Below are 16841 nucleotides of genomic sequence, written 5' to 3'. Positions count from 1 at the left end.
CACTACATCTTTCTGCTTTCCAGTTGCTGCCATATACTGTCATATGATCCCATCTACAATTTAACCTTCTAACCTCATGAGCACTGACCTGCATTTCATAAGGGAGATGTGGTGACTTCTACAAGACTGTGCAATAAATAAACAGTGGTGCTATGAACATAGCAACAAACACATCGGGGGCAGGGCTTGTGCTATTTTTCAGTTTTCCCCAGTCTTACAGCTGGGTGGGTAGTTGAATCTTCTTTCAGCACTGGTCATGGGACAGAAACTTCCACCACACTTGGGGGATTTATTTGTAGGCACTGGTCAGGGACTGGGCAGAGGAGGAATGGTGGAGACCTTCTTCCTATCCTGACCCTTCCAGTGAGGAGGAAGAGGAAGACAGTATAGATTTACAACAGGGGGTTGAGGGAGGTTGCAGCTCAGAGGCAGATGAGGGGAAAAGCTGGGAAATCAAGGGAGAGCCAGAACCACTGGTGGAGGAAGAGGAGTAGGGGGAGAGCGCACCACCCCCAGCAGCGTGATCCCGGTAGGGTGCCATTGTGGCTGCCCCCCACCCACGCTGGGCGCCACCTCCTGCAGGTGGCGTGTCATGCCACCAGGATGTGCACCACGCCTCTGCGGGCGGTGTGCCATGCCCTGGGATGCGTGCCAGCCCTGCCCCCACCTGCTCTCCACACCCCCTGGTGTTGGAGCATGAAGCTCCGCCACTGGCCAGAACAACACCCAGCTGACATGTTGTCATTAGAAAGCATTCCAGACCCTCCATCTCCCAGAACCCAGCGAGCCTTAAAAGTAGGAGAGCAAAGAGCTCAAAGACAGAAGGCACGTAGCAGCACTCGTAGAGGAGACAATGAGAATGACGAATGAGGTAGTGGGAGAGACGGTGGGGTGGAGATTCACTAGGGACAATGACATCATCCAAGCGGCTGGGTTCTATAGTCTCTCTCTGTAAAGATTGAAATAAAAAAGGAAAGTAAGAAACTTTTCCTTTGTCTTTATACTTTCCTGGGCAACCAGCCAGGAGCTGCTGACAGCATCCTGACAGCACTGGCCACAGGTTATGGCATATGGCACAAACAGCTGTATCCTTCAACACCTCACTGCCACTGCCCCATCAGCACCTGTCATCTGAGGCAGAATACTTGCTTTGCTTCATGGTAGGACTGGCCCTACCTGGGAGAAGTTTATGACTGCTATACCCTTTCTGTAGCAACAAGGCTGCTCTTTTGTTTCAGGAGGAAGCAGAGACTAAAGTCAGACTCATGGCGCTGCTGCTCTTGCAGATGAGGAAGAGAGAACAGAATGCTACAACACCTGCAGCCTCCCATTCACTTTTAGCTGAAGTCAAATAATGTGCAGAAAGTTAGTGTCACAGGTAAACTGCATTATTTTGAATCAGGCTATTGGTTCATCAGTGAATTGGTTAAACAGTATTGTCAACACTGGGTGGCAGCAGCTTTTCAGGTTTTTAAGAGAGGAATCTTTCCTAGCCCTTCACAGAGGTACCAAAGATTGAACCTTGGCATTCAAAGCATGTATTCTACCACTGAGCCACAGCCCTCCTTTTGGTGAAGCAAATAACACCGAAGTTCTTGCCATCGTAGTCAATGTTCTCCATGAATTAACAAATTGAGTCTTTAGTGTTTGTCAGTTACCTAGATTCAATTACTGTTTTGGTTGGCCATATCTGCTCTCTCTTCCAAGGCTACCTCACTGCCCCCATGAGTGTTTGGATGTGATTAAATACTTTTCAAACTCTTTGAAGGCCAACCTGCAGATGTCACCTGTTCTAGTTACTTGGCATAGCCTGTTACAATTTCCTGCTCCTCACCCCAAACAATTTAACATAAGAAGATAATCTATTTTTATTTCTTATTTCTCTGATCAATGGAGTCATGGGTAGTCAATGGGGTGCTCTCTGGATGTTGTTAGATTCCAACTCCAGTCAGCCTCAGTGATGGCTGCAGTCCACTGATATCTGGAAGATATCTGGCTACCCCTGGCTTAAGGGAGTTGTGTCCAGTCATCATTGTTTTAGCCTTCTGCCTGCATCCACTCATCTAACCCAAAGGACATTTCACCCACTTGGTACTCCTGACACCAGGCGTAGAGGCCGCAGCACCCGAAAGGCTCTCAGGGCTTTGACATCAAAGCCACCCTGCCCACTGAGAAGGGCGCTTTCTATTACGCTGACTCTCTCCAGGATCACTGTGAAGACTCTACAAGACAATGGACAAAGAAAATGGTGAACAAGGGACAGGAGTGTGGTGGGAACTATGCAGATGAGGCAAGAGGCAAATAACGAATTAAAGAGAAAATTTTTAGACACCTCCCCACTATGTTCCCAGGAGGAAAGGAAGCTTGGTTCCTATGGCTTTGCAGCCACAGTGTGCATGTTGCAGCTGTTGCATGGAGGCTACTTTTAAATCACTCCACATAGATTGAGTCCAGTGGGAAAGCTCTGGGGTAGAATGACAAAAATAAAATAAAATAAAAAACTGCCTGATTTGCACACTGTGGGGCGCTGCACAAAAACAGCTCGCCACATCAGCAACCGCATGAAGCAAGGGCAGCATAGGCCAATATGTGTCATGGCTGAACCTCACCGCATTTCTGTGCTATATTAACTGGGTGATGCAGAAAAATACTAACTTCATCACCTCGCTTCTCTGCAGCACATTGATTAGTAACTGAGCAGGCAAAACTGTATATTGGGTTAAAAGTCCGGCTCTGCTCTAAGCTGGAGTGACTAGTTGGTCTGACAGCTGAATCATAAGGTTCAGCAAGTGGTAGCCTCATATACCTCATACCATACTTTGCTACTTTTATTTGTAAACATGTATTTATTTTAATGCATTTTGTACAATGTTTAAAACTCTAAAAAGAAAAAAAGCTAAAACTTTGCAATCCTCAAAATGCCTACCCAGAAGCAAGCCCCATTATATTGCAATCCTATAAATGCTTACCAGGGAGCTGTGCTTTTTTTCTGAGGGTACGCAAGGGTGCACATACCCCTAAACATTTTGTGAATCTTTGTACTTTTGTCCATTTACTGTATTTATTTTCCCTGATTTGAACTATAAAATGGTGATTTTCTTGAGTCAAAATGAGAGTACCCCTAAACATTTTTTTAAGGGAAAAAGCATTGCCAGGGAGTAAGTCCCACTAAAGTCAAGGAGACTTACTTCTGAGAAGACATATATATAGGATTATACTGTTAATGTACTTTTAGCATTTATTTGAATATGTTACAGATAGGTAGCCGTGTTGGTCTGCCATAGTCAAAACAAAAAAAATTCCTTCCAGTAGCACCTTAAAGACCAACTAAGTCAGTTCTTGGTATGAGCTTTCGTGTGCATGCACACTTCTTCAGATACGGGTGCTACTATTTGAATATGTTTAACATAAATTTCTAACGAAATCTAGACATACACACAGACAGAAATAAAACTGAGCTCCTTTACCCCAAAAATACTATTGTGAAATCCAGCACATTCCAACCATTTCGGAGGTAGGCGTCTGCATGGAATAAAAATCCATAGGCAATTATCTTTAGCAGTGCCTCAATGGCAAATACTGTGAGAAAGAAGTATTCTAGCTTCTCCTGCAAGACAGAGAACGGGAGAGGGAAGATGGGCAAGATTAGTGATGTAGATTACAGTCTCAAACAGATCGCCACACTCTAGTTCCCTTCCCTGCAATACTTTGGACCACAGCTCCCATCAGCCAACACATTTCGGCCACAACAGCTCTGCGCTATCTCAAAATTCATCAGAGCAGTTGCATCTTAAATCCATAATTTTCCAGGTATTTCTTCGGTCACAGTGTCATTTCCTCTTCTTTTTATACAACCTTCCACACTATCAAGTATACCTTGGTTCCTATTTCCTTTAAAAGACTGGGATAGGGAAGCTTAGGCCTGAGGGCCACATGCAACCACCAGGTCACTCTATTTGGCCCTCAGGACTCCCCCCAGCACACCTCTCACTGGCCTTGCTTTGCACCCCAAGTATTTTTGCCTCCATAATGTTATGTCCTTAAAGTCTCTTAGCGCCTCTTGCTTGTCTGGATGGAGGATTGAGAGGGGTGTATAACAGTGTGTAGAAAGCAGCCTACTGTACAAAGGTTAACTTTACATTCATTGTTCTGCCTGCTTTCACCTCTGACCCCTGTGTCATTGGCATGTAGCCCTCAGAAGGGTACGCAGAAGACAATGCAGAAAATGGTTCCCCACCACTGATACAGGAAAACACAAATGGCCGTTGCCTTTCCCCTAGATCAAGATGAAGGAACAATCCCAAATGCGACATCCCGTTTATCAACGAACTTTTAAACATATCTTTCAAGTGCTCTGATTGTCCCACGACATCCCAGAATTACAGAAGTCATCCTGGCTTCTGATTTGATCCTAGAATGTCCCATTTCCACCACCACCCCCTCCAGTGCCGCTGCCGAGCTCAGGGAAGAGAATGAACCGGCGCCTGCAGTGGTGTTGCACTCTCACATGAGCTAGCTGACTCACGCGGCAGCACAGCATCAAAAGCATGTGTCCTGGTTTTCATCAGAGGGATATTGGAGGGTGGGTGTGTTTTATGTACATCAAAGGGTCTTAAAGACTAACTGATCCGTTGTAAAATAAGCTTTGGCCTTTTGGGGACTAAATAAGATTGTGGGCCTTTTATAATTCTACAGCTTCCTTATTCATCAAATGCTAAGTAACGTGTTGCATACAATGTGATGCCAATTACACAGCCATATAATTGACGTGGGGGTAATTACAAATATGCATGTTAACCAATTACTGAGAACTTTTCACCCAAAAGCATGCTGATAGAGTGTAAATCCAATCAGCATGCATACTACTATGCCTTGATCTTAATTTAAAGCTGGATAAGTCTTGTTATGAAGTAGTTTCCAGGGGGTAGCCATGTTAGTCTGTTGCAGCAAAAACAACAGAAATATTGCAGTCCCTGACAGGCTAACAAATCTACAATGCCGTAAGTTTGCCCACTTTGTCAAATGCATTCGTTCATCCACTTTATACATCTGATGAACCTGATTGTAGTCCACAAAAGCTAATGCCATAATACATTTGTTAATTTTTAGGGTATCGCCAGACTCTTTGAAATGTAAGAGTAGCCGATATTAACTAGAAAGCTCAACTAATTATTCAAGATGCTGGGTGGTATTCAACTAAGTTTAACTCAGAATAGACCCATTGAAATGGACTTAAACTTGATGTCCCACTAAGGGCTCGTCCATACTTAACACTTGTCCTGTGCTTTCTAGACATGGGTTTGAGCGGTTTTCTGTTTGCCTCACAGCTTTTCTCCAGGAAAACCTGCCCTTTAGCACTGAATTGGAGCAAATGCGAATCTACAGAAAACCCAATTCACAATTGCTCCCATTTAGCAATAAAGATCAGATTTTCCCATTTTGCTACAATCTATACAAGATGGATTCATGCTGACAGATTTTTCATGGAAGTGGAAAAAATAACGGCTGGCCCTTGCGATGCCACAGCACTTTTCTCCCTGGTGCTGTTGAGCCCGCCCTCACTTAAATATAGTGCACCCACCTCACAGAACACCAGTTACCCGAATACCTACAAACTACCCCAGATTATCTTGTGGGGGACTTGTGTGAGGGAAAACTTAATAATTCAGTTCTTTCTCTGTTTTTGCACAGCTGTTGCCGCTTAATACTTTGGTTCTTAAACAAGGTGGTATTTTCTGTCAGTTACACACCCCTTTGACAACCCTACTCCTGAGGTACTCCAAGTAACAGACCCAAGGGATCACCACACCCCTCTTAACTGGTTTAGGAGTCCTCTCTTATTGTAGAAGTATTTCTCCCCTTCTGACTGGAATGAGTCCTAAGTAGACTGTATTCTCACAGCTTCTACTTCTCCTGGCTCAGCCTCAGCCTCCAAGTTAACTCCTGGCTTAATTTCTCTTACAGGACACCACACACTGTCCTTCACACTAAGATCAGAGACTCCTTTCTCTAGCTTGTGATATATTCCTCAGAGTGGATGTTTCTACACAGAACCAACTCTCTCTCCTCTCACTCCCTATCTCACTCCCTATCTCCCAACCTATTCTCCCAACCTCTATCCTAATAGACTATCTCTCCAAATCCTCTCCTTTTCAGCTCTCCCTCCTGGAACCCCGCATACCGTTTGTTCACCATTCGCTGGCAGGGAAAAAGAAAAAGTAAACACTTAGTGACCCAACCTGCCCAGCAAAACAAACTTTTCTGTCACAGCCCTCTCTCCCTTTTTTTTTGGGGGGGGGGGTTAATTGCCCCAAAGGTAAGGGCAAATCTGCTCCTCATTTCTCTGCTAAGCCTTGGAGATAATATGACTTGGCTCCCTTCCTCAGCATCCCTTTTGCTTTGGCTCTCAAATGGAAGCAATATTAATCTGGTTTTGTGTTTTTATAGGGGAACCAATGGATTCTCTTGCCATCTGGAGTGTCCCTGGGCCAGCACTCCATTGAACAACTCTGCATCCCTGCCAGCACTTTATGGCATGGGAGATGGCAAAGGTAAAGACAGAAGGAAACTGGGGCAAAGAAGCTGCAGACCAGCTTTAAAGCCTGGTCCATCCTTCTTGACCTGATTGTTGGCATGGTTACCTTTGCCTGTCACAGCCTAGAATAGTTACTGTGGTTGTACTTTCCTTGTCCCAGCATTCATACCAGAGGCTGCTGTTGCCTTCTCCTCCCTCACAGCTGCAACTGTCCGTCACCCTAAACTCCCCTCAGGGTTGCCAGGGCCCCTTTCCTGTCAGGCTTTGCATGTTTCAGAATGAAGCAGACTGAAGTTACCTAGAGTTATTCTTTCTTTATATATTTTGCACTCATTCCCAAGACAAGACCCTTTCAAGTGTCTCTTAACATACAAGCAAGGCTGGTTCCAGGGTTTGAATGACAAGGGGGTGGAGAAGGCCCTTATGTTTTTTGAAGGTCCTCTTGGTTTTAGAAGGCAATGGAGGATGGGTGGGCATAATCTGGGTAAAATTGGGGAGAGGCAAGGGTAGGATTTGTGGAGTCCATTAAAGGCCCCCAAGGCCAGTCCTAGACATTTTGCTTCCTGAGATGACACCTGCTCCCTACTCCACATACAGAAGCCAAATAAACACTGGTGATGGGACAGCACTCCCTACAGCACTTGAGCTATTAGGCTAGTTCAGGATACCCAGAAGATGCCATGGGACAAAAGTCTGACATTAGTAAGGATAAGTGGCCCAGGATGAATAGCTGGGGGCTGCAAATGTGCCACCTGAGGCAGGTTACTCACTCCACCCAATAGTAGGGCCATCCCTGAAGGCCCCCCTCACTTATCCTCCATACTAATTGGCGGTTCTGCTAACACACAGTTCACCATTTGAAACAGCTTCTTACAATAGAACTACTAAATTCCAACTAGCACACGGTTCCTGTTTAGTAACTCAGTGGGTCCTAACTGGGCTCTCATGTCTGAGTGATGGGGGGGATGTTAGCATGCAACGTGGAAATAATAATAATAATAATAATAATAATAATAATAATAATAATAATAATTTATTAATTATACCATGCCAATCTGGCTGGGTTTCCCCAGCCACTCTGAACGACTTCCAACAAAACACTAAAATACAATAATCTATTAAACATTAAAAGCTTCCCTGAACAGGGATGCCTTCAGATGTCTTCTAAAAGTTTGGTAGTTATTTTTCTCTTTGACATGTGGTGGGAGGGCGTTCCACAGGGCGGGTGCCACTACTGAGAAGGCCCTCTGCCTGGTTCCCTGTAACCTGGCTTCTCACAGTGAGGGAACTGCCAGAAGGCCCTCGGCGCTGGACCTCAGTGTCCAGGCAAAACAATGGAGGTGGAGACGCTCCTTCAGGTATACTGGACCAAGGCCGTTTAGGGCTTTAAAGGTCAGCACCAACACTCTGAATTGTGCTCGGAAACATACTGGGAGCCAGTGTAGGTCTTTCAAGACCGGTGTTATATGGTCTTGGTGGCCACTCCCAGTCACCAGTCTAGCTGCTGCATTCTGGATTAGTTGTAGTTTCCGGGTCACCTTCAAAGGTAGCCCCACATAGAGCGCATTGCAGTAGTCCAAGCGAGAGATAAGGTCTCCTTTGCCTTTAATAGCTTGAAGAGCATGGGGAAGTCTGACAGATGCAGCAGGGCTGGTCACTGGTACAGTCTGCTCAGCATTTCCTTGCCTTGTATCTTTCTATGAAACAGCAGCTCTATGTTAGATGTCATTTAGCAATTCCAGTTATTTAGGAAGACATTCCATAGCTGGGAAGCAAATGTTAGCCAGAATACTGAAGCAAATTCCTTTAGAACATGCCCTGAAGAGGCTGAATTATTTCTCTTTTTGATATTTTATGGGGGGGGAGTTACTGAACAGAATCAGTACACAAAATTGTTAAATATTAACAGAAAATTCATATTTTCCTTATGCAACTAGACACAGTGTTTAGGAAGGGTGCAAGCAGTCTCTTACACACAAATGTTGCGGACCACATAAAAGTATTCCTCTGTAGTACCTATTTCACTAGTAATTACAAAGTATAAAAAGTAAAAACAGCAAATGTCCTTTAAAATGTCTCCCCCCTCACCCACAAAGAATAGGCCTTTGAATCTGTCTGTGAATCCTGCCCTCCCTAGGCACACTGTCCTTTGTGCAACTAAATTATGCATCAGCATGTGCAAAATACATTCCTTCATTCTCATTCTCTCTCTTTACCTGTTCCCATGTTCTGCTTGATGATTGTCAACTATCACAATATTCAACATTACAGAAGAGGCAAGCTAAGAGTATAATGGACTGGGCTTGCTATGGATCAACTTTCTCTTTCAGAGATGCTCCTGAAAATATGGGGATTTGGCATTCACATAGCACCTGGTAATAAAGGGATAAAAGTCTTCAGCCATATGCAGTTGTATCCCAGATGATTCATCCCTGAACAGTGCATAAAGGGAATTTTTCCTTCTTATCAATGAAGCCACGGAGGTCACCTCTCCAAAATGCATTTTGAAGAAATTCAGGGAAAAGACAAAGAATATATTTTGGATGTGACATTGTTATGGAAGAAGAGGAATTCCAAAGCATCCCATTCTTGAACAGTAAGGTGCAACTATTTTTATGCTTGTAGACAAAATTTTGAAAATGACTGGGCAGAGAAAACAATTGTATCCCCACACTCTGATCAGAAATGGCCATGTGAAACTTCCAATGGACAGAAAAATGGCAAGAATGTGGTACACTTCCTTTCCCCTAGCTATTGTCCCAAGATGCAGTTGACCAAATATATCTGTGCACAAAACAAGCGATTCAGCTCATACAGTAGCTTGAGGTTTGAGATTTTGTACATTAAATATTAGGGACGGGGGATGATCTTTCTAATGGTGCCTGTCTGAGCAATTACTATGAAGGTAGCTTGGAGCGTCAGACACTGAAAATAAGTAATGGCTCGAGCCAGGGAGTGAAGAACTCCGAGAGAACAATAGCAAACAGAAATAATAATAGGAATTTCTTACCAGTCTTGTGTTCGCTTTGTTGGTGTCATCTTCAGGCATGGGCACGTAGATCGCCAGTGCAATGCAATTGGCAAAAATGGTCAGCAGGATGATGGTCTCGAAAGGTCTGTGGATGCTTGCTAAAGAAAATCTGGTCACTTAATATTGCAGCATGAACCAGAATAGTTAAAAACCACTTAGAGGGCATTTGTGTTAATATCAAGTGTTAATTAAAGAGGATTGGGAAAGGCCATCGCAGATGAGAAGACTGAGCCAGAAGATGTTAAGAAAGAATGATCCTTATGGTGCTGGTCTTAATAATTATTTTATGTAAAATCTCATCTCTTTCTGGTGCTTAAATATATACCCTTTAAAATTACACATCACATTGTCCCACTAAGTTCCAGGTGTCTTAGAACACCAAGCATGTCAGATATCATAGAATGCAGCCACAGGCGTGCTGGAATCTTAGGTACTAGTAAGGCAATGTTTTGCAAAAATATTTTCCCAGTTCTGCTGAAAACAGCAACATCACAAAAAAGGGATGGGAGGGAAATTAAATTCAACTAACATTTAAAGGTGAACCTACCTAATATACACGCTCAGAAATAATATGTGAAATGAACCACAACCATCCTTTGAAATTCACACTTCTTTGAAATTAGCCATGCAATTCTACAGCCAAGTAATGTGTACAAAAATCCATGTACTAGGGTAAAATAGGCACAAAAAATGCATATATTAGTGAAAATAACAAAATGTGTATTTGGTATGCAAAATGGCGTACAAAAATGTGCATATTAGGAGAAATTTGCATTAAAATGCAGGTGGTTTTTTAAAAGGACTTTTAAAAAAAAAAATTGCAAACTGATGCAAAAATGTGGAGAACTGAAAAATGAGAAAAATGAGAAACTGAGAGAAACCAAAATGGACAGAATCATCCAGACTGTATCTAGCCATGATTGATTATTTTCTGGGTGCAGTACAGTTTACAAGGTGCCCAGAGTAGTTCTGAGGGCATGTAAGGTTGTTGGAGATGTGTATTAAATGTCACTTGATGCAAGCTCTCCCTCTGTCCGCCTCTCTCTCTCTCTCTCTCTCTCTCTCTCTCTCTCTCTCTCTTTCTGTGTGTGTGGATCTTCTTCCCTGTTTGTAGTGATTGATCCCTTGACCTTCCCAATGAGGAAATGTTTCTTCTCCCTCCCCTATACCCCAGAGGCATAAGTACCCACTCAATCCTCTCACCTTCAAAGTTATTCTAGTCCCAGCATGCTGCAGTTTGTATGTGTACAAAGGGTAGGTACAAAAGGCAGCTAATGGAACAAACCCAGACTTCAGTGCCATGAGTAAGCGTGGTAAAGTGAGGCTTGGTGGTTGAAGTAGAACAATAAGGAGTTATTGGGAATCAACCTGCGTGTACAGTGGTACCTCGGGTTAAGTACTTAATTCGTTCCGGAGGTACTTACCTTGAAACTGTTCTTAACCTGAAGCACCACTTTAGCTAATAGGGCCTCCTGCTGCCGCCGCACCACCGGAGCCTGATTTCTGTTCTTATCCTGAAGCAAAGTTCTTAACCTGAAGCACTATTTCTGGGTTAGCGGATTGTGTAACCTGAAGCGTATGTAACCTGAAGCGTATGTAACCCGAGGTACCACTGTATTTAAAATGCAAAACTTTTTTTAAATGCAAAACTGTACACGCTCAGAGCATTTATCCTTTCCCCTCCTTGCCAGGTCTGGAAAACTGATGTTTGTTTGTTGCTTTAACATATCAGAAACACAGAAACAGTCGTAAAGATGGACTGGTGGTGTGGGAATAGCAGCCCCTCCAAGTGTCCCAATTTTCCAGGGACATCCCTAATTTAGAGAAGCTGTCCTGGTTTCTGATTTGATCTCAGAATGTTCCACTTTTCCTTAGGATGTCCCTATGTTCCCTGGAGAAATGTTGGAGGGTATGGGGTTATCTGACCCCCGAGCCATCTGAAGACAATCCTGTATAGGGAAGTTTTTGTAATGTTTCATGTTTTATTATGTTTCTATATATGTTGGAAGCTGCCCAGAGTGGTTGGAGCAGCCCAATAAGATGTGTGGGGTATAAAAAGCGAAATTATCATTACGGAATGGGATGTCCCTATTTTCATCCGACAAATGTTGGAGGGTGTGGAATAGAAGGTGAATTTTACCTGTGTGCTTCACATCTGAAGCAATACATAGGATCATCTAAAGCCCCTCCCCACTCCCAAGACCATTATGCCCAGGATGTGAAATTACCTAGCTGCACCGCTGAGAGGAGACAACTATGGTGGCTATGATGATAAGAAACGGTCGTGCATCAGCTATTAAGGCTGCAATCATGAGGTGGTGGTGAAATATGAAGGCAGTTCAACCACTTTATCCTGTGCTCTGCCAGCAAAGTGGAAGCATGGGTGGGGAATCCTCCGTCCACTTCTGGGCTTTGATTTGAAAACAAGAACCCAAACTTTACTGGACATACTTGGAGGGATAAGGGAGGTAGAGATTAACTCATGTTCAGGAGTGTGATGTTTCCCCCCAATTTGAAGACATGTTTTGGAACTGGGATGGCCCTGGAAAAGGCATATACATTTTGCAGTAGAATTCTCCTTTGATGCTTTGCCCATTCCTAGTTTACATACAGAGGGCCTTCTCAGTAGTGGCACCCTCTCTGTGGAACGCCCTCCCATCAGATGTCAAAGAAATAAACAACTATCTGACTTTTAGAAGGCATCTGAAGGCAGCCCTGTTTAGGGACATTTTTAATGCTTGATGTTCTATTGTGCTTTTAATTCTGTTGGGAGCCACCCAGAGTGGCTGGGGAAACCCAGCCAGATGGGTGGGGTATAAATATGTTGTTGTTGTTGTTGTTGTTGTTGTTGTTGTTTATTTGGATCCTCTACATCCGAACTGCTAATCAGCACACACCCTTTGGGGCCCAACAGACATTGAGCTCTGATGTAAACTGGGCCCAATTCATTGGAAGATCTGGCAACCGGAGGGAGAGAGGATCCAATATCAGAATTCTGTCTCCAACATTAGAGGAGCAGGCCCAATCTATCCCATGGCCCCTGGGGCACCCTTACAGGTGCCATAGGATTATACCCTAAGTGTTTGGGGGTCGTCTACTACTACTACTACCACCACCACCTTGCATTCAGGCTTCAGCAGAGATGAGGAGCAGGAAGATGCTTTACTTAATAAGTACACTTTAAAGGTAAAGGTCAAGGGACCCCTGACCATTAGGCCCAGTCATGGACAACTCTGGGGTTGCGGCACTCATCTCGCTTTATTGGCCGAGGGAGCCGGCGTACAGCTTCTGGGTCATGTGGCCAGCATGACTAAGTCGCTTCTGACAAACCAGAGCAGTGCACGGAAACGCCGTTTATCTTCCCACCAGAGTGGTACCTATTTATCTACTTTCACTCTGATGTGTTTTCGAACTGCTAGGTTGGCAGGAGCAGGGACCGAGCAATGGGAGCTCACCCCGTTGTGGGGATTCGAACCGCCGACCTTCTGATCGGCAAGCCCTAGGCTCTGTGGGTTAAACCACAGAGCCACTCGCATCCCGTAAGTACACTTTAGATAAACATATTTAAAATGTTTTGTGGGTATATCGTGCAACTTGTCATTGATGCAATAATGGCACATTAGTAGTGGGTTTATATGGGACTATCCAGACATAATTCTGCTTTATTAGTTGTTCTGCAGTGCTTCCCCACTGTTATCACATCATTTCTATCTGGTGGGGCACTCTTGCACTATGGAGCAACGAAAGGGACCGAAAAACAAGAACAAACCTGGAATATCTGTGGTATAAAAGCTACACGATTTACGCAGGAAATTATGGGACCTTGGAAATGAAGCAGTATGGCCACTCTGAAACATTTGTAGGTATAAACAGTATTGAAAGTGGAATCATGTATAGCCCCAGCACATACACACACACACACACACACACACACACACACACACACACACACACACACGATACCATTGCAAGCACAATAAATGCTCAAGAATGGGCAATAAAAAGGACCGGGGTGGGGAGACTCTCCATATGCAGCAGTGGGACTTACTATATTATATGACTCTTCTACTGCTGCTGCTATTTTGATTCTGAAGAATCAAGGGATCTTTAGCACTAGGAGTATGAATTGTGTTATAATGTAAAGCATGCGGTAATGGTCACAGTGGACACCATGTTTTCATAGCCATTGAAGCTGTTATTACATAAGGATGCGCGGGAAATAGAAGCAACCAATCATCCAAGGAAAGAAACAATGATACTACCTGGAGAATCCCTGAAAACCTAAAAATTGGGGTCCACTGTGTATTGCCATTAATTATTACTAGAGTTCAGCATATGCAGTAGAGGTTAGTCTACTCCTACGTTCTTGGGTTTGGCTGTTTTGTGGTTATGATTAAAAGGTTCAACACCACACAAAATGGAGCTTTGAGAAAGGAAAAGAAAGAAAGTGAGAGAAAGAAGGGGAGACCACATGAAGCGGCCTTATACAGAGTCAGACTATTGCTTCATCTAGCTCAGTATTGCTTCATCTAGCTCTCCAGTCCAGTCGTACCTTGGTTGACGAACGGCTTAGTTGCCGAATGTTTCATCTGCCGAACAATCAAAAACTGGAAGTGAGTGTTCCAGTTTTCGAATGATTTTTGGAAGCTGAACACCCAGCATGGCTTCTGTGGCTTCCAATTGGCAGGAAGCTCCTGCAGCCAATCAGAAGCCGCACCTTGGTTTTCGAATGGTTCTGGGAGTCAAACGAACTCCCGGAATGCATCTGTTCGTCAACCAAGCTCTCTCCCAGGCCTACATGCAGATGCCAGAGTCAGGGATGTTCTGCATGCAAATGAGATGTTCTCCTATGGAGCTATGTCGCATCCCCATTATGAAACAGCGTACACTTTAACACAAGAAGAAATACAAACTTCTGTTGTGCTAAGTGAACAAATGGTTTGTAGGAGGGAATGCAGAGAGAGAGAGAAACTTCTATTCCTTGGCAAAGTAACAATGAAATATGAAACACCAAAATAAACATTTCCATGCAACCAGAAAGCATTTTTCCACTGTATAAGTGCTCAGTTTGAATTCAACACACTTCCAGTCCCAAATTTTAACATGCTCAGAATTTCATTTGCCAGGACCAATGAATGTACTTAGGAGAAGGATCTAAGTTTAAGAGAGGTGATGCTGTACCAACCAAATAGGTAAAGATAGCAACTGAACTTTAATATTATGTACAAATTCAGTACAATGTGCACAATACTCAAACACATTTCAAGATGAGGTTAGCAATGGAGAAGAGGTGTAACAACTGGTGGGTGGAAAGCAAAGAGCAGCTGTGGTGATGGAAGAAATGGAGATTTGAGTGTTGTGTGTACTCCGGCATGTTAGAACACACTCACTGATTCATTCCAGACAATTCAGAGCATCTTCCTGCATTGACATTCCTACTACCTTAATCAAGCCCCTGCAAATGTCCACTCCCTTGTAAAAGTGTCCAAATCAGTGTCCTATTAACTTCATGCTTTTCTTACTACTAAAACTATTACCTAGCATTACACATTGGGCATGTACACACTATGTGATAATGCACATTCAGTGCTGGATGCAGGTGCTGTTCACACAACACTGTCCTCATGTCATTCTTGCCCACACTACTGATCTAAAACACATTCTTGCAGGAATGGCTTTAATCTGCTTTATGCTGAGAATGCAATTCTCAACTGCTTGCTGCCACCAGGTTAGTGATTTGTTCCTTAAAGCTAATCTTCATCATCCCAAGTTATAGTGTGTCACAAGCAGAGAGCAGGAGAGAATAAGCAACCACAAAGCAGAGATGTCTATGCCATTCGAGAAACAGATTGGTAAAACAATTCAGAAGGCTCAAGCAAATGAGTCAATTTGCACACTATCAAGATAGGGGAAAGAAAAGAAAAGAAAAGAAAAGAAAAGAAAAGAGAAAAGAGAATAGAGAAAAGAGAAGAAAAGAAAAGAAAAATCCTCACAAGGTTAATAGCCAGTCTGACTTGGGGGAAATTCTTTCCTAACATCAAATATGTGGAGCTGTTAGATCCTGTGCCTGAAGCAAAACTAGCCTGTCCAGAAATATCAGAGACATTATCAGTGGTCTTTGAGCAGAAGACTTTCCTGCTTAACACTCATTGACTTCAGCTGTCAAATACTTAAAGATACAAGATGGAGAGGAGAGGCTGTTCCTGAACTCATTGTACTCCAGTCGAGGATCCAGATGAAAGAACCATCATAAGCCTCCCCAGTTCCGTTTTGAAACCCATACAATTATTTGCATCCATGACTGTGTTAGATAAATGATTCCAGGACTGTATATTTCTAATAGTCAGGGGCCAGGACTGTGTTAGTAGAAAAGCTCTTGGTTTACACTCACAGACACACATCCACTTGGCAATACAGACCAGAACCATTGCTTTCCCCCTTGAGTTCTTTCCTGCACCACCCCCACCAAGAGCCTTTCTGTGACAGAGATAAATGCCAAGATCAGTTGCTTTCGAGCTCTTCTTAAGGCGGACATAAAAAGCAACAGCTGCTAGGTAGAGCTTAGAGGTTTACAAGAGGGTTTCAGCGCTAGCAAATATCTCCCAGCCCTTCCTCCAGGTATCAGCAACCGCTCTCTATGCATGGCTGCTGCTGGGCTCCAGCTTAGAGACAACCCCACCGCCGCTTTCCTCAAAGGATACTTCCATTCCACAATGGCGATGCAGGCCTTGCGCACTGGGTTCTGGAGGGTGAGGCAGAATAGAGAGCGGAGAGGCCTGGGGGGAAGCTCCAGAGCTGCTTTCTTGGCCTTCTCCTTCTGTTGCTTTTTCTTCTGGCTGTCGTCCTGGCCAGAAGTGGGCTCCATGGTGAGACTTCCCCCGCTAGATGCCTACTGCAGCCAGGCTTGGCTTACTGGGCTCCCTCCTCTTCTTCTTCTTCGCCTTTGCCCCACAGCCAAGCCCCCTTCCTTAGTCCAAGGGAGGCTGAAGCCCCCTCTGGGTCCCTTTTCGGCTCGGTGCAGTGTGGGCTGCGGCGGGGCTGGAAATTGCACTCCCACAGACACAAATACACCGAGCACAAGTTTAAAATTAGCCACCAGCCTGGCTCCCAGGGCTGTCAGATTTCCTGAGACAGCAAAAGTGTCCTAGCAGCTGTTCCTTCTTCATACTCAGCTCATGGCCATTTTTGAGCTGCCCAATCCAGGTCAGGGGAAAGGATGTGTGTGGGGGGGGCAGCAGATAGGCCTCGGACATCAACACTAGAGAAGGGAAGTTC

The 16841-nt window shown here is 44.1% G+C and overlaps 1 protein-coding gene across 2 annotated transcripts in view; it reads right to left on the bottom strand.

The window, feature by feature from the left end:
- CACNA1S (calcium voltage-gated channel subunit alpha1 S) overlaps positions 1-16623 on the bottom strand; it is a 60774-nt gene extending 44151 nt beyond the window's left edge. For both annotated transcript variants that reach the window (XM_079982507.1, XM_079982508.1), the window contains exons 1-4: positions 16268-16623; positions 9546-9651; positions 3468-3607; positions 2089-2222 (exon numbers count right to left, since the gene is read on the bottom strand). In XM_079982507.1, the coding sequence (XP_079838633.1) occupies positions 2089-2222; positions 3468-3607; positions 9546-9651; positions 16268-16431 (544 nt within the window). In that variant the 5' untranslated portion in view covers positions 16432-16623. The remainder of the gene's footprint in view (positions 1-2088; positions 2223-3467; positions 3608-9545; positions 9652-16267) is intronic.
- Between the last annotated feature and the right edge of the window lie 218 nt (positions 16624-16841).

The sequence above is a fragment of the Podarcis cretensis genome (genome assembly GCF_951804945.1).
Source record: "Podarcis cretensis genome assembly, chromosome: 6".
Taxonomy (NCBI): Eukaryota; Metazoa; Chordata; class Lepidosauria; order Squamata; family Lacertidae; genus Podarcis; species Podarcis cretensis.
Note: the sequence above shows the minus strand (reverse complement) of the source record. Positions and strands in the feature narration are given on the sequence as shown.